Here is an 18,362-nt window from a genome sequence, read left to right as displayed (position 1 = left end):
GTCCATTAAGCAGGCCAAGGAGCTGGACCTTGCGGGGCTGGGCCTACAACCCCTCTTCAGCTTGAGCTTTGAGGAGGAGGAGCTGCAGCAGCTGAGGCTGGTGGGACAGCATCAAGCAGTACCGCTCACAGGCGACCATCTTTGAGATCAACGCCTCCAGCTGGGACCTGAGCAGCCAGGTGATGTGGGCCAAGCGGCAGAAGGACTGCAAGGACATCGCCAGCTTCCGGCAGGGCCAGCAGGGCCGGCGGGAGCGGCAGGAGGGCCTGGCTGGTCCAGCCCCGAGCTGCCAGTGTGGCAGGCGGAGCAGCCTGGGAAAGAGGAGGAGGAGGAGGAGGTGGCGGGAGAGAGCATGGAGGATGTCTCATAGAGGTTGTGGGCTGAAAACGGCAACAGCCAGGACCTGAACGGGGAGCCAAGGGGTGGAAGGAGGAGGCCCGGCAGCTGGACCAGGATTTCTATGTCCCCTATCAGCTCAAAGATTTCGACAGTGAATGGGTCCTAAGTGTTGGTGGGGACCAGAGGTGCATTTGAGCAGCAGGTGGCTGGTGCTGTCCTGGACCTGATGGGGGGCGAGGCCCAGAACCTGACCAGGGGCCGGCAGCAGCTCAAGTGGGACTGGAAGAAGAAGTGGTTTGTGGGACAGTCAGGACAAGAGGACAAGAAGAAGATCAAGACAGAAAGTGGTGGCTACATCAGCAGCTCCTACAAGCGGGACCTCTACCAGATGTGGAAGCAGAAACAGAAAATTGCCATACACTCAACATCTGAGCCCCAGTGGGCTGCCAGCAGTCGGCCCTGTTGGCAGCGCTATTTCGGCCTGATCTGGTCGGGGCATGTGCAGGAGGCAACTAATTGATATGTCTTTCTCACATCCGTGTTTCTCTCTCTGTCTCTCTCCTTCCCTTCTACTCTAAAAATCAATGAAAAATGTCCTTAGGTGAGGATTAACAAAAAAACCAACAGTGCATACATACACACATATACAAAAATACATGAATATTGGAGGGTTGGGGAGCAGGGCCCCATAAGTGCACAAATTTTGTGCACCAGGCCTCTAGTTTTTTAATAATGATTGTTAATTATTGGGAAATATGTGACTGAACACGAATTGCTTCTCCACTTTTATAAGCTCTTGAAGTCAGTTGCCTATGATATTGCTTGGATGGTGATGATATAATATTTCTCCCTAAATACATACAGTACCTTCATCAAACATCATGGAAAAGATGACTCTGTTTGCACATTTGTCTCTAACACATAATCTACCAACCTGATACTTAAAACATTTGAATATAAAATACTTTGAAGGTAAATTAGTAAATTAAAAATTCCACATATTTATAGAAGATATAATTTCATATTAACAGCAAAAGGAATTAAAAATATACAGAAGTATTGAAATATGTAAATAAAGTAGAAATAACAAAAGTAGTCTCAGGAATGTACAAGAAACCATGTGTCCCATTAAACACATTTCAGTAAATACAATTCTGATATTTTCCAAAATTATCTTCCTACTGCTTCATTGTTATCTCTAACTTTGTAGGGATTGAATTGCTGAATAAAACAGACTGGAATATACTATGTTGAGATAAGGACCTTTCAGTCTTATTCCTTCTCAGAAAGAAAAGAAGAAAATGACATCACAGCGTAGAGTGAGATGGTCCTATGAACCTCATAGCATATGTCTATTTTATATCTTTTAGCAGTTAAATAAAAATCCTGGAGAGTTATCCTCATGCTATTACTTTTTTCCCTTCCCCTAATAGCCTATAATCTCTAAAAATATATATATAAGAAATGCTATTGTGGTGACAGCAGACATCTGCATTCCCAGAGGCTTAGACCAGAGTCTTTTTTTACACACTCCATGATCTCACAAAATAAATACGCTAGATAAAACTAGGCCCTGGCACAGCGACTTCACTATGAACTAGCACTCCATAATGGAATCTTAGAAGAGTCTAAGAGCCTGGAGTTGAAGATAGGAGAGCCCACCAGTATTAGCGAATAATCTCTTCTCTGGTCTGTCGGATCCTGCATAGAGGATCTTACCTGTTCTCTTGAGGCTGCAGCTCTCCAGAAGTTTCTTTGACTGAGAAGGATTTGGAAATTTGAGGGTAGCGTAAGTCACTTCCTCAGGCATTGCTGAACTAATAAAGCACAATCCAATCACTCTGTGTGCTGTGCAGTCCCACTGAAGTTCGAAGAAGCTGCTGTTGTTGGGTGATCTGGGAAGGCAGGGACTATGTTGAGTGAACTACCTTTGTAAAAACCAAGCAAAAAAAAAAAAATAGTGTCAAAAAGAGAACTGTTACTTCTGCATACATCATATCTCCCTTTCTCTAACTTCCTCTAGTAAAACACCAAGTTGAAGAAATGGTCTTAAGAGAAAAGTGTAGGTTTTAAACATAAACAAGTTGTTGTTGTTTTTAATTTGTGGAAAAACCATAGGGATCTCCAGACTTGAGAGTACCCTGTGAAAATACAAATATAGATATATTTTCTTCTGCATATATAAAGTTGTTAATCACATTGTGCCCATGACAACAGTGTTATAATTGCACTAGAGGCCTGGTGCATGAAATTCGTGCATGGGGGGTGGGGCCTCAGCCCACCCTGCACCCTCTCCAATCTGGGACCCCTCAAGGAATGTCCAACTGCCCTAAATGGGCAGTTGGTCATCCCTCTCACAATCCAGGACAGCTGGCTCCCAACCGCTCACCTGCCTTCCTGCCTAATTGCCCCTAATCACTTCTGCCTGCCAGCCTGATCACCCCCTAACCACTCCCCTGCCACCTGATTGATGCCTAACTACTCTCCTGCTGGCCCAATTGCCCCTAACTGCCCTCCCCTGAAGGCCTGGTCACCCCCAACTGCCCTCCCCTGAAGGCCTGGTCCCTTCCAACTGCCCTCCCCTGCTGGCCATCTTGTGGTGGCCATATTTTGTCCACATGGGGGTGGCCATCTTTGACCACATGGGGGCAGCCATCTTCTGTGTTGGAGTGATGGTAAATTTGCATATTAGACTTTTATTATATAGGATGTAACCCACTACTAATTCCCAGAAAACCACAGGTGAGTTAATGCTCACCAAAATGTTTTTATTTCCTTTTTACTTCCTATTTTTCTGGATTGAAAAGAGTCCTGAGAAGTTAGAAGAAGGATATTAATGAACAATAGAAAATCAAGAAAAAAGTAGTACTAAGAGGAAGAGAAGAAAAAGTGAGTGGCTACTAAGAATTGAGGTAATTAGATATCCACTCTCCCCACCCCAACACACACACACAAAGTGGCCTCTGAAACAAAGGGAGATATATTTGAGTGGCAGTTCTTTCTTTAGAGTGTACCCATTAGGTTAGGATATGAATTCTAATTACTTGAATTCTGGCAGGAAGGTAGGACAAGTATTTATATGAAGCTATTTTAAATAGTGCAGAGCTGAAACAGGAAACCAAGCGCTCTGCTTGAGCTCCAGCACAAGATTAGTCAGTGAAGAGCATGCTCACTATGTCCTGAATATCTAGCGTAGTGACAACCATGCGATGCATGTTCAACCAGTACCTGTCAATGAATAAATTATTAACTCATTCATAAATAATCACAGTTCTGCTCAGTGAAAAGCAACAGTTAAATATTCTTATTAATAAAAACATCTGCATTGACTTTCAAGAAAGATTGGGCTCCTTGTCCATCTCTGGGGATTAAAAACAAAAAGAACTATAAGGAATAAATTTAGGAAAGTTTTTGCTATGATAATTGACACAAGGAAAAAGGCATTATCTTTTACTACAAAGCTTGAAACATATTTTTTTTCTTGAAACATGTTTTCAAAACAGAACAGGTAAGACACACTTAAGGAATATTCATAATTCATTGTGATTATGTACAAATGCAGTAAGGCTTTTCTTTTGACAGAGGAAGAGACTCTATTCTGACTGGGAGATGAGGCAGAGATAGGGGCAGGAAATATGTGGGTAACATGAGCTTTATTTCTTTCTCTAATATTAAGGAAATTAGAGAAGTCTCTAGGCCTTACTTTACTTTATTAAAAATGAAATGGCCCACACCAAGATACACCATAATTAAAATGCGAAAGTTTAAAGACAAAGAGAGGATATTAAAGCTGCAAGAGAAAAGCAGTTAGTTACCTACAAAGGAGCTCCCATAAGAATGTCAGCTGATTTCTCAACAGAAACTTTGTGGGGCAGAAGGGATCGGCAAGAAATATTCAAAGTGATGAAGAGCAAGGACCTAAAACCAAGATACTCTAGCCTACAAATCTATCATTTAGAATCGAAGGATAAAGAGCTTCCTATTCAAGAAAAAACTGAAGAACTCATCATCATCAAACCTGTATTATATGAAATGTAAAAGAGTTTTCTAGAAAAAGAAGATAAAAAGTATGAATAATCAAATGGCAATAAAAACATATCTATCAACAACTGAAGTTAAAAATCAAAATAAATGAAAAAACAGTACAGAAATATTCTCATAGATAAAGAGAATGTTTTGGTAGTTGCCAGATGGCAAGGGATTGAGGAATAAGTGAAAAAAGGTGAAGAGATTAAGAAGTACAAATTCGCCAAAACCGGTTTGGCTCAGTGGATAGAGCGTCAGCCTGCAGACTGAAAGGTCCCAGGTTCAATTCTGGTCAAGGGCACGTATGTTGGTTGCGGGCACATCCCCAGTAAGGGGCGTGCAGGAGGCAGCTGATCTATCTTTCTCTCATCGATGTTTCTATCTCTCTCCCTTCCTCACTGTAAAAAATCAATAAAAAATATATATATTTTTTAAAAAGTACAAATTGGTTGTCACAGAATAGTCAGCATAGAGTAGTGGTTCTCAACTTTCCTAATGCCGCGACCCTTTAATACAGTTCCTCATGTTGTGGTGACCCCCAACCATAAAATTATTTTTGTTGCTACTTCATAACTGTAATTTTGCTACTGTTATGAATTGTATTGTAAATATCTGTGTTTTCCGATGGTCTTAGGCCACCCCTGTGAAAGGGTCGTTTGACCCCCAAAGGGGTCTCAACCCACAAGTTGAGAACCGCTGGCATAGAGAATCTTACATAATAAAAAGGTAATATGCAAATTGCATCACTCTGCTATGCCCACGATTGGGCCAGCTGGAGGCGAGGGGGGCGGGACTCAGGGGGGCCGATTGGCTGGCGGAAGGAGCGGGGGGGCGGGGACTCGCGAGTCCCCGACCCCGGCTCCTCCCGCTGTGGAAGGACCCATGGGGCCGGCGGAAGGCGCTGGTGGCAGAACTCGGGGTGGCCGATTGTGTGGCTGCCGGCACCAGTTTTCCGCCAGCAGCAGTTTTCCTCTGGCCACCCGCCGGATCGGAGCGCCTCCCGATCGGAGTTCCTCTTGGGGTGGCCGATCATATTGGCGGGAGGCGCTCTGATCGGCGGGTGGCCAGAGGAAAACTGCTGCTGGCGGAAAACTGGTGCCAGCAGCCAGGTGAAGGAAAAGTCTATTGCACGAAACTTCGCGCAACAGGCTTCTAGTATAGTCAATAATATTCTAATATCTATGCATGTTATCATATGAATATGGGATTTATTGGGATGGTCACTTAGTAAGTTACATAAAGTCTAATAATTAGGGTGTATGCCTGTTACTAATATAATATGATATGTCAACTGTAGTTAAAAATAAAAATAAAGATGTACTCAAATGGGAAAACTAGGTGCCAAATATTTTTTCCTGCCCCTATTGCATAACAGCAGCTTTACTTTCTCCTGTTGAGCATTTCTCATTCCAAGACAATCATTCATCCCACGAGATGTGCCTCCTGGTAGAAGAACTTGTTTTTTAAGGACCAGTTTCTCTAAACCTACAGAACTCAGAGTTAGGCTGACAGAAGGCACTTATTTCCCAAGTTGGTCATTAGAAATGATGGTAAGGCAGGGTCACTATTGTTTTTGCCCTTTGTTTCCAGACCCATGCATTCTATCTACCAAAGACACAGCACCATATAAAGGTTATTGAATTAAAGCATACACTGTATGTTGGAAGATGGCATCATCTATATATATAAAACCCTAATATGCAAATAGACCAAACAGTCAAACAAACAACTGAACAACCGGTTGCTATGATGTGCGCTGACCACCAGGGGGCATGCGCAGAACATGGCAGGCATTGGCAGGCAGTAAACCTGGAACATGGCAGGCATCAGCCGTGGTGGGATGGTGGAGCAGGTGAGCAGGGGTGCCAGACCAAGGTGGGGCGCTGGTCACTATCATTGGGGCAAGCCTCTGGTGGTTACTGAAAATTCTTTGATCCCACACACCACAGTCCTGTCGGGTGCTCACACCCGCTGCCGGTGCCAAAGCCACGGCTCGTACCCACTGCCGGCGCCTGGTGCCAGCCCTGATCACTCGGTGCCATCAGTGGGTGCGAGTGGAAGCTGCTGGCCCCGATCGCCTCTCAGGGCTTCTCCACCTACCCCTGCTCCTGAGGGGTGATTGGGGCCAGCAGCCGCCTCTCGCACCCACTGCTAGCAACGGCTCCACTCACACCTGCTACCAGCGCTCACACCCACTGCCGATGCTGGCCACACTAACACCCGCAACCGGCACCGGAGCAGCCGTTCACACCTGATGCCAGTGCCTGGCACAGGCCCCGTTCACTCAGGACAACAGCAGGTGCAAGCGGTGGCTGCCAGCCCTAATTGCCCCTGAGGGCTTCTCCACCTTCCCATGCTCCTGAGGGACTATTGGAGCCAGCAGCCGCCTCTCACACCTGATGCTGGCGATGGCCCTGCTGGCATCCGCTGCCGGTGCCGGAGCCACCGCTCACACCCACCAGCCCTGATTGCCCCCGAGGGCTTCTCCAGTTCACCGTGCTCTTGAGGGGCAATCAGGGCAGCAGCCACTGCTCACACCCACTGATGGCGCTGGCCCCAATCACTCCACACCAGTCAGAATACAGTGGGTGCATGTGGGAGGGCTGCAGTGGGATGGGGGCTGAGGCAGGAAGGGCTGGGCAGAGTGGCAGAGGATGGGCCGAGACCCACCCCTATGCTCACCGCAGCTTCGAGGCCCACAGTTCCTTTCAAGGTGCATGAATTCGTGCACTGGGCCCCTAATGTTATCATAAGTATTAACTCTGAGCTGGCTCTCCATCTGTGCTTTCAAACAGCCCTGAGTTCTTTCCATTGCTCAATCTATCTCCAGCTTTATGTTGCTTTAGTTTGTGATATGATGAGTGGATTTAATGGTCAATTGCCCACATTTCTTACCTCTATGTTAGAATGTGTGTGTCCCAGTCAGGCATGAGGTGTTATAAGGTTTCTTAAGTTGACCAAATGACTCTCTAAGTTCATGGATTTCAGTCCTGGCTGACACCCTATCGGCAGGACAAGCAACTTCATTTTCTTCCTTCCTTCCTTCCTTCCTTCCTTCCTTCCTTCCTTCCTTCCTTCCTTCCTTCCTTCCTTCCTTTCTTTCTTTCTTTCTTTCTTTCTTTCTTTCTTTCTTTCTTTCTTTCTTTCTTTCATCTTTCTTTCTTTATCTTTCTCTCTTTTTCAAAATTGAAATCAATCTGTATTACTAGAATAAATCTCAATTGGTCATGATTTATTACCCTCCTATATATTCTTAGATTCAATTTTCTCTGATTCTCCATGAGGTTGGTATTTATCTTGTTTATGTCAAACAAGAAAAAATTATTTTCATTTTCAGTGTTCTCACTCAAGACACTGTATTGATGCTTAATATTATCTGGATTGTATCTAAATTATATGGTTTGACATTAGGTATGTCAAGGTTTTTTTGTTTTGTTTTGTTTTTACTTAGAAAATGAAGAGAAAGAGGAAATTTGAAAATGTAAATTGTTAGGAGAGAGGCATAAATTTAGTTTCACAGCATCTTTATTCCATTTGTGAGGTCTACAAGATGTATGTACCTTAAAGTTGCTAAGGCAAAATAATTACACCTACATTCTTCCATTTGATTCTTCATTCATTAGTATGCTTTCAATCTTCACTGGATTATCTAACTTCTCACATATAGCATTTTTTTCATTACTGCATAAATCATAGGAAACATATGAACCATATATATATCCACAATGCATTCCACCATTTAAGTCACTTGTGTTTCTTGTAAACCTGAAAAAGAAAATAATGAATCACACTAGGCTAGTCAAACATTTGAAACATATTCACAAACACAAAAATTGCTTTTCCAGTATATCATTGCTCCTAGGCTCTGCATCATCTAAAATAAGCTTTAATTATTATTTACAGCATTCAGGTTACTCATTTTTATTGACATATATACAATGTCAAACACTGCCTTATTTTTCTCTGCCTTGTTCTCTTTCTCACATCTGGAATATTTGCTGTTCTTTTAGACATAGCATCTCCCTTCCCTAATACCTAGTATGATTTAGAATAATGCAATTCCATTAGATGTTCTAGTCTAACTGGCTCAATAGTAAATCTTTGACACTGTCCTCCTCAAATATTTTTCATAATCACCAAACCCAATAATTAACCTAATATTATACCTTAAGCTCAACATCATCCCAAAGTGATATATCCCTCTAGTTTTTTTTTTTTAATTTATTTTCATGATAAGGACAGTATACCACATTTTATTAAGTTTTTGTCCATTTTTAAAAGTGTTCTTTTTTTTAATTAGATTTATTGGTGTTACATTGGTCATATTAACATACTAGAGGCCAAGTGCACAAAATTTGTGCTTGGGGAGGTGTCCCTCAACCCGACCTGTGCCCTCCCACAATCCGGGACCCCTCAGGTAAGGCCCTAGGCCTGGATGGCAATCAGGGCCTATTGGGGCTTTCCTTCCCCAAGGTTCCGGCAGCTGGCCCTGCCCCTGCTGCTGCCACTGCTTGCCATCTGGCCACGCTGCCCCTGCATCCCCGCCACCAGTTGCCTCCTCCCTCTATGGGCGGCAGTTGTGGGTGTGATCACTTGGCTGGCCTGGGCCTCCCTTTGTGGGGTGATCGATTGTGGGGCCCCCAGATTGATTGCCCCTCAGAGGGAGGCCCCACCAACCCAGCCATGGCTCCACGATCGATCACCATGTAGAGGGAGGTCCTGCCCACCCACTGCAGTGCCGTTGGCCGGGTGGCTGGGGCCTCCCTCTTTGGGACGATCAATCATGGAGCCCCCCCTCCTCCATTGCTCCACAGAGGGTGTCCTGGGCCTCCCTATGTGGGGTGATCATGGGTCAATGGCGGGCCCCCCGACCAATTGCATCACACCTGCCTTGGCTGGCCTGGCGCCAGTGCGTGTCATAGTGTGGTCGTCCAGAAGGTTGTCCGGATGGTCGTTCTCTGTTCAGTTGTTCGGTCAATTTGCATATTATGCTTTTATTATTATAGAAATTGTATCATGTGCCCACCACCCAAAGTTGAATTTTCTCCTGTTACCATATGTTAAGACCCCCTTCTCTCCCTCTAGGTGTTTTTTAGAGATTTTTACTCTGAAGTTCTGAATTATTACCAGCCCCTAATACAAGATAATTGGTCAGGGATTATGAATTAAGACAAATTTGTAAATTGAAAATATTATCTTTTGAAAAAAATTAGTATTAATACTTGAGCTGATAAATTATGATCATCCTCTCTAATAAAATGGTAATATGCAAATTAACCATCACTCTGCTACATAAGCCATGCCCACCAGCCAAGCCACGCCCACCAGCCAATCAGGGCGAGTATGCAAATTAACCCCATCCAAGATGGCTACAGCCACAGAGAGCAAGGTTTCCCAGATAACAGAGCAAGCCAAGCTTTCCATAGCCGTTGCAGGCCTAAGCCTCCACTCAAGCTACAAAGTTTCAATTATAGAAGGTAAACAAATTCAAACAAATGGCGGCAGAATGGAGCTTGAGAGAGCAGGCCAGGGTTGCCGGCAGCAACAGGGGAAGCAAAGCTTTCCGCACACCCTGGCCGGGCTCACCCACTTAAGGCTACAAAGTTTCAATTGTAGAAGGTGAATTAACTGCCACAGAAATGGCTGCCGCCCCGGAGGGAGCAGCAGGCTTGGCTCCGCTCCAGGCTACAAAGTTTCAATTGTAGAAGGAAAATAAATTCCAGATACCAGGGCCTCCACTTGGGTTGCCAGGGGGCGTAGCTGGCCTGCAAACCACCACAGGCCCCTCGCTCAGGCCGCCCCATGCCCCAAGGGAACCCCACCCTGATCCGGGACACCCTTCAGGGCAAACCAGCTGGCCCCCACTCCTGTACCAGGCCTCTATCCTATCTAATAAAAGAGTAATATGCAGATTGATCATCACTGCAACACACAATATAGCTGCCCCCATGTGGTCAAAGATCCTGCCCCCATGTGGACACAAGATGGCCACTACAAGATGGCCAGCAGGAGAAGGCAGTTGGGTGGCACCCGGCCTGCAAGGGAGGGCAGTTGGAGGTGATCAACTCTGCAGGAGAGGGCAGTTAGGGGTGACCAGGCTGGCAGAGGAGGGAAGTTGGGGGCAAACAGGCTGGCAGGGGAGCAGTTAGGCATCAACCAGGCTGGCAGCGGAGTAGTTAGGGGGTGATCAGGCTGGCAGGCAGAAGCGGTTAGGGGCAATCAGGAAGGCAGGCAGGCAAGCAATTGGGAGCCAGCAGTCCTGGATTGTGAGAGGGATGTCCGACTGCCCGTTTAGGCCCGATCCTGGTGGGATCGGGTCTAAACGGGCAGTCGGACATCCCTCCAGGAGTCCCAGATTGGAGAGGGTACAGGCTGGGCTGAGGGACAACCCCCTGCCGTGCACGAATTTCGTGCACCGGGCTTCTAGTTAATCAATAAATAAGTTCATCAATTAAATATTCAAAAGTAAAAATTTCTATTTGAGGTGATATACTGATGTCATTGATCACACCCCTTTTCAGAAAAAAGTTCAAAAAGGGAATCATATATGCAAACATATGTAATTATGTATTATACACAAATATAATGTGTTTTATATACATATATTATTGTATAATTTTTATTTCAGTATTATTTATTTACTAGAGGCCCGGTGCATGAAATTCATGCACGGGGTGTGTGTCCCTCAGCCCAGCCTGCATCCTCTCCCCCTCTCCAATCTGGGACCCCTCGAGGGATGTCCGTCTGCCCGTTTAGGCCCGATCCTATCAGGGGCAGTCGGACATCCCTCTCACAATCCAGGACTGCTTGCTCCCAACTGCTCACCTGCCTTCCTTCCTAATTGCCCCTAACCGCTTCTGTCTGCCAGCCTGTTTACCCCCTAACCACTCCCCTGCCAGCCTGATAGATGCCTAACTGCTCCCCTGCCAGCCTGTTTGCCCCTAACTGCCCTCTCTGTAGGCCTGGTCACCCCTAACTGCCCTCCCCTGCAGGCCTGGTCCTCCCCAACTGCCCTTCCCTACAGACCTGGTCACCCCCAACTTCCCTCCTCTGCCAGCCTGGTCACCCCTAACTGCCCTCCTCTGCAGGCTTGATTACCCCCAGATGCCCTCCCTTGCAGGCCTGAATGCCCACAACTACCCTCCCTTGCAGGCCTGGTCCCTTCCAACTGCCCTCCCCTGCTGGCCATCTTGTGGTGGCCATCTTGTGTCCACAGGGGGGCAGCCATCTTGTGTGTTGGAATGATGGTCAATTTGCATATTACTCTTTTATTAGATAGATAATTAGAAATAATCTATTATGTTTTCAGCCCATTTTAGATTATCTTCCCACTAGAGGCCCGGTGCATGAAAATTCATGCACTGGAGGGGGGATCCCTCAGCCCAGCCTGCCCCCTCTCACAGTCTGAAAGACCTCAGGGTTTGGCAGTGACCCGGCGATCAGGGGAAGCGATGCCCCATCACACCTCTGCTGCTGCCATTGCCGGTAGTGCAAGCCTCGGCAGGCCCTAGATACCTGCACCTCAGGCCGGCCCTGAGTGGCTGGGCAGCCAATATCTGAGGCTTGCCTGCGCTTGGGCTGGCCCTGGGCAGCTGGGAGGCTATGGGGACTGGGAGACTCTGGAGGCAGGCACGTGGCAAGGCTGAGGGGACTGGGCACCACCATCTTGTGGCTGTGGGCACCACTATCTTTGAAGGTGGGGCAGTCAATTGTCATATTCCCTACTTTTTGGCTGTGGGTGCTGCCATATTTGAGGGTGGGGCAGTTAATTAGCATATTCCCACCTTATTGGCTGTAGGTGCCACCATCTTTGATGGCAGGGCAGTCAATTAGCATATTCCCTCTTTATTAGATAGGATTAGCAAAAATTGCAAATAAGCACATGGAAATTCTATTTTTTCAAAAAAAGATCCCATTTACACTCTCCCTTGATACACACATTACCTCTACCACTAGTCCTTCACTCCAAATGAGATCTTTAAACTATATATCCTTTTCTCCTTAAATATACCCCTACTCTATCCTGTCATTGCAAACTGCCAAAGCTAGATATGCCTTGTCTTTTTCACTCATATTCCTACACCTACTATTTTTTTATCTGAAGGAAAAAACAACCAAAACAAAACAAAACAAAAAAAGTAGTCAAAGATTCTATTTGCTGTCTAGCCCAAAGTACTGAGTATGCAAGAATCTCAGAGTTTAGATTCAGTGTGGCAACACCTCAACACAGTCACCCTGAGTTCGCTCTGGATTGATATGTCCTCAACAAACAGATATGTGTAAATTCATGGGCTTGCAACAGTATACAATAGGTTAAGACTCAGTTTCTTTCTTTAGTCTAATTTTGTCTACTTCTGAAATTAAAGGGATTATATACTACCAATAAAATTTTGATATTATTTTTATCTAAGTCTTGCTTTTTTCCTCATTACAAACTGAACAAATACAACATGTGAATCCACTTATAATTACACTAAAGGCCCAGTGCACAAAATTTGTACATGAGGTGGGGGGTGTCCCTCAGCCCAGCCTGCACCCTCTCCAATCTGGGACCCCTTGAAGGATGTCCAACAGCCCACTGGGATCAGGCCTAAATGGGCAGTCGGACATCCCTCTCACAATCCAGGACTGCTGGCTTCCAAATGCTCACCTGCCTGCCTGCCTGATTGCCCCTAACCGCTTCTGCCTGCCAGCCTGATTACCCCCTAACCACTCCCCTGCCAGCCTGATAGATGCCTAACTGCTCCCCTGCTGGCCCAATTGCCCCTAACTGCCCTCTCCTGCAGGCCTGGTCCCCCCCCCAACTGCCCTCCCCTGCAGGTCTGGTTCCCCCAACTGCCCTCCCCTGCAGGCCTGGTCGCCCCCAACTGCTCCTCTCTGCCAGCCCAGTCACTCCTAACTGCCCTCCTCTACAGGCCTGGTCACCCACAACTACCTTCCCCTGCCAGCCATCCTGTGGCGGCCATCTTGTGTCCACATGGGGGCAGCCATCTTTGACGACATGGGAGGGGTCATCTTGTGTGTTGGAGTGATGGTCAATTTGCATATTACCTCTTTTTTTAATTATTTTTTAAAATATATTTTTATTTATTTCAGAGAAGAAGGGAGAAGGAGTGAGAGATAGAAACATCAATGAGGACAGATAATCATTGGTCAGCTGCCTTCTGCATACCACCCACTGGGGATTGAGCCCACAATCCGGGCATGTGCCCCTGACCAAAATTGAATCCGGGACCCTTCAGTCTGCAGGCTGATGCTCTATCCACTGAGCCAAGCCAGCTAGGGCATATAATTACATTTTAAATATATTACACAATGAAATAATTTATATAAAGCATATATGCAATATACCATGCCCAAGTTCATTTTATTCTCTTTACCAAAAATTCTCTTTTAGTCTATCTCTAGAATTTCCATTCAAGATGGCCATTTCAAATGTCAGTTTATAACACAAATTTCAAAGCTAAAATTTATGTTTTGTTATTTTGACTGAAGCATTTTCACTTCTATTCTTTTTATCTGTAGATCTTTAAAACTAGTCTAATCATACAATTAATGGTTAAGAAACTAAGGGCAGAATCCATCTTTCGCTCATCTGTGAATCACAGCACTTAGCATCATTTTAAGTACATGTTAGAGTCCACTGAATTTTGTTGGTTTCTATTGTTCTCTTAGATAAAAGCACTATCCCTAGAAATTCTCCCTTATTTGGCTACCATAAGTTTGTTAGTAACTTGTCAAGATAATGGAAAGACATTTGTGTCAACTTCTTGCATTATTAGATGCATTAAGGAAGCCTTATGGAAAATAATGCTTTCCAGATGCAATTTTAATCGAAGCCAGTTTTAATTGTAAACAATTCTCCTGAAGAAAAACTCTTTTACTCAAATCAACCAGAAACATTCAACATGACTAAAGACTTACCAGTCAGAGGAGATAATTGTTTTATCCAAGTGCTCTGTAGGTTTTCTATCTTTACTGGGAGATAATCCTAACCAATAGCCATAGAACTTCTTTGACTTTATAAATTCCTACAGGAAATAGAGATAGTTTGTTAAAATAACTACCTTCTATTTCTGTATTTTACCTCACAACATAATTTCTTATAAATAACTGTCTTAAGTTAACATTTTAAACATTGTACTACTATTTTTCATTGTCATTAAAGAAAATTGAGGCAGTGTTTTTCACTACTAATATAAGAGTTCTTCCAGCATTTATACATCAGTAAATGTCTCACATGAAGAAGGATCTACCAATCCACTCATAATCTTAATATAAGAGTCAATGACGTTCACAAACTTCAGGATTCAAATATTGAGCAGTAAATATTTGTCTAGGGGCAAAGAGGTGGCTATAAATATATGTAAATAGAATAGAAAGAGGAGGAGAAAATGTAGCAAAGTCAAATGAGAGTGGTTATGGAACAGAACTTAAAACCAGTCCAGAGTTGTGTAGTCAAAGTAACATTTTTTAAATAAATACTTCAAATGGATCATTTGAGGAAAAACACATGAATAAGAGCTATAGATTGATTTCCCGCTCTTTTTTTTTTTTGAAGGATGAGGAAGATGTTTGAGTAGGGAAGCTGAGACTATGGGGAAAATGAATTTTTGCCTTGAAAAATAAATATGTGATTACCATCTGATACCAGAAATGTTGAGTAATAAGTAAAATATGGAGATACTATTTAGATATTTGAAAAATAAATATATAAACAAATCTTCCAGAGAGCTCACTTTTTCTCGGACCCAGGAACTCTGTGCAATATATTTGCTTGGCACTTGTCTTTGCCATCCCATCTTAATTCTGCTTTTTTATACATTAAACTGTATTCTTATTCTAGTATATATTGGCTTTCTCTCTTAGTTAAAAAAAAATGGAAATAAAGAATCTCCTCCTTTGTATATCTTTTGGAATTGGTAAACCTCAGGAAAAATTTCCAGATCTTCTGTTTTTAGATAAATGCTCATAAATCATGTCTTAAAGGTTGATCCTAAACTTTGGAAAAGCTTACAGACCTGATTCTGGGTGTCCCATATCTATTCATTTGCCCAGCCTCTTAGGCAGACTGATGCTAGGGTCCTAAGCTAAAGTTTTATATGCTTTACCTTGGCTACCTGAGATAAATGTGCCAAGTCTAAGTCACATCATACTCCAACTAGAATAAGCCAGAATCATGACAGGATTGGTACAGATCTTCCCCAACATGCCTCACCCCTACTTATTCTACCTTGGGGAAAATGATTTCCCTCCTCACAAGCAGAGATCCATAGGAGCTTACCAATACACTTTTGTTCTTAATCTTCACCAGGCTGGCATTGTGAATAGAACATATTAAGTCACTCTGTTTCCATGTCTCATACTTTTTAAATTCTCCATAACATCTGTCTTCATGCCACATCCATTTCTCTGGACAAGGTTTACATTTGTGCTCTGGAAAAATAATGTAGTTTGTATTTGATAAAAAAATAACGTGGTGTGTTTGATAATCATCATTATTCTCATTATTCCCATTGTCCTCTATGTTAAATTAACCAAATTTACTTGTCTTTTTTCTTTGTACATTAAAGGTGAAGAAAATGAATCTTGTGTTCTAGGACCCTCTATACCACCACAATGTGTCTAAAACATATTTTGAACAACACATTTCAAATTAAACACTTATTTTCCAGTACATTTTCCTACCTCAGGAGCCCTGGATAATAATTAATTAATTTCTTTCTCTCTTTGTCATTTTTGATATTACTACAAGGTAATAAAGGCTGATCCTAAGAAACATTGGGTAGTGAGAATCAAGCCCACAAACCTACATCAGTCCTGCCTTCTTCAAAGAGACCATTTCTAGCTCTGACTTGTTGAATATTTGGGAAACTTTGCAAGGGCACAAAGAACATATTTTATTTATAATAGTTATAGAAAGTGTTACAAGGGCAAGGCATACCTTTATTTTCTCCTGACTCTTATTAAGAATTCACTGAAATTTAGGAACTAAGTCACCTATAAAGAAATATACTTTTCTCCCAATCTTCTATTAATTCATTACCCAGAAAAACCTAATGAATGTCAGATTAGAGAAAATGTATATTGTTTAATGTTTCATTAAGTTACTGTCATCCCTATAATTTTGGGGTCTAGTTATTATTACTTTTTCTGTTTTTCCTTTAACTAAATAGAAATATTAAGTACTCTGTCAACCAGATTTAATTCCTTCCCCCAAATAATGACTTCCTAAGGAAAGACTGATTCTCAAGTGACTCCTAGGATTAGTTCATTGTATAATAAATAACTCAGACAGGAATATAGGATTACCTGGTTCTTTTTGATATAGCTCATAACATAATTTGGTGGCCATTTCTTGCAGTGTGCTAGAGAGATTCCTGATCTCCTTGAGACTATCCATATTATATGTTAGTTGTAGAGAAACATTATTCTGAAGTTTGTCTTTGAAATTTTGTAGCTTTTCCAATTTTTCCATTTCTATTTTCAAAGTTAGGTAAACTCCATTAAAAAAAAGAAATGATAAAAAATGTTAATCCCTGAATACATTCATCACCTCATTTTTGCTGAAATAATATTAAGAATATTGAAGGTCTAGGGAAGCATTCATTTCACAAGAGTGAGGGAAAGAGACGAAATACAATACTGTAAGGACTTAGTTATAAATTCCCCTTTGTGTTCACATATTGCTTATAATCATTCCAAAGCCTCAATTCAAAAAGTGAACTTCCTTGTAAAACTCATGCAATTCTAAGTGCCTTTCCATTCAATCAAAACATGGGTGAGGCCCTGGCCAGGTAGCTGGGTTGAAGCATAGTCCCATACACCAAAAGGTTGTAGGGGGGCATACTAGAGGTAACCAATCAATGCTTCTCTTTCATATCTATGTCTCTCTCTCTCTCTCTCTCTCTCTCTCTCTCTCTCTCTCTCAGTTGCTCTCTTTCTAAGAATCAATGAACACATCCTTGGGTAAAGATTTAAACACACATACACACACACACACACAAAGAAAACTTGGGTAATACATACACATGCTTCCCAACACTCCCAGTCCAATCAGCAGCAGAAGGCACAGAAGAATCAGAGCCAAGGCTCTTTGACGCCACACATGGGAAGGAGCAGGAGGTGCTGTGGAAAGCAAAATTAGCAGAAAGGCCTGGAAACGGTATACACCTTAATTTGATTCATTCATTCATTTTGAATATTTTTTTTTCCCTAACATGTCCTGGTAAAGCCCTTACACTTCTACCACCTTCTATACTTCTTCCATCTTACAAAACATCCATAGCTCAGAATCTTACCTTTCACACCAACTTGATCAAACTCCTTAATATTTTCCATCTCACTGGAGTCCTGGAATTTTAGATCTGCATAAGTAACTTCTTCAGACATTGATAGCTATGAAAAGAAAGCTTGACAACAAAAAAAAAAAAAAAAGAAAAAGAAAAAGAAAAAAAAAGATGAAGGTTAAACTAACAGTTGAATGTTAAACAGGAGTTGTGATTTTTAATTCTGTTTATAAACTAAAACTTAAACTTCTGTTTTTAAACCTCTGTATGAACCTCCAACAAGTTTGAAAATGAGCTGCAACCCTACTGTGGCCTGAGACAAGAACAGAGAACTTGTGCAAGAAGGACTATCCTGACACTCTTCCTCTTATCTCTTCCTTTTTCTTATTTCTCTGTGTCTACCAACTACAGAGTAATTTTCAAATTTGTGTCTGGGTATTACCAGTGTTGTACAAGGGGTTATGGATCACTAGGGCAAACATGATGCAGACATCAAATTTATTGGACACAAACTTTCAAGCAGAGAAATAACAAAGAGGGCACAATTCTCAAACACTCACTGCTCCACAAAAATGGCCTGGCATAGATGCTCTGCACATGTCATGGCAAAGGTTCTGACAGAGGGGGTTTGTCATAGCCAGGAGACAGCAAAGACACAAAGGGCACGCCCGGAGAAAGGGAGAGTGTAAGCTCTACCTTGGCAGTTTG

The 18,362-nt window shown here is 43.0% G+C and overlaps 1 protein-coding gene across 2 annotated transcripts; it reads right to left on the bottom strand.

Annotated features, from left to right (window-relative positions):
- Positions 1–7,909: 7,909 nt before the first annotated feature.
- CLEC12A (C-type lectin domain family 12 member A) lies at positions 7,910–17,947 on the bottom strand. 2 transcript variants are annotated; one of them, XM_079775258.1, is made up of 6 exons: positions 17,667–17,947; positions 17,395–17,493; positions 16,678–16,866; positions 15,650–15,801; positions 14,290–14,396; positions 7,910–8,130 (listed from the first exon to the last, which is right to left on the bottom strand). In XM_079775258.1, the coding sequence occupies exons 1-6, from the start codon at positions 17,755–17,757 to the stop codon at positions 7,956–7,958; spliced, it is 813 nt and encodes a 270-aa protein (XP_079631384.1). In that variant the 5' UTR covers positions 17,758–17,947; the 3' UTR covers positions 7,910–7,955. The 2 variants fall into 2 exon arrangements, with proteins under 2 accessions (XP_079631384.1, XP_079631385.1); XM_079775259.1 differs by lacking the exon at positions 17,395–17,493.
- Between the last annotated feature and the right edge of the window lie 415 nt (positions 17,948–18,362).

This window comes from Cnephaeus nilssonii (genome assembly GCF_951640355.1).
Source record: "Cnephaeus nilssonii genome assembly, chromosome: 6".
Classification (NCBI taxonomy): Eukaryota; Metazoa; Chordata; class Mammalia; order Chiroptera; family Vespertilionidae; genus Cnephaeus; species Cnephaeus nilssonii.
The sequence above is the reverse complement of the archived record's forward strand: the minus strand, read 5'-3'. Positions and strand labels throughout refer to the sequence as shown.

What these genes read in the sequence shown, in the direction of transcription:
- CLEC12A (XM_079775258.1), bottom strand. Translation starts at nt 17,757, where the DNA reads ATGTCTGAAGAAGTTACTTATGCAGATCTAAAATTCCAGGACTCCAGT. An exon ending in GGGAGTGTTGGGAAGCATGT is followed by an intron (nt 16,867 to 17,394) that starts GTATGTATTACC and finishes TTTTTAATGGAG; the next exon opens with TTTACCTAACTTTGAAAATA. An exon ending in GCTATATCAAAAAGAACCAG is followed by an intron (nt 15,802 to 16,677) that starts GTAATCCTATAT and finishes TTATTTTTCCAG; the next exon opens with AGCACAAATGTAAACCTTGT.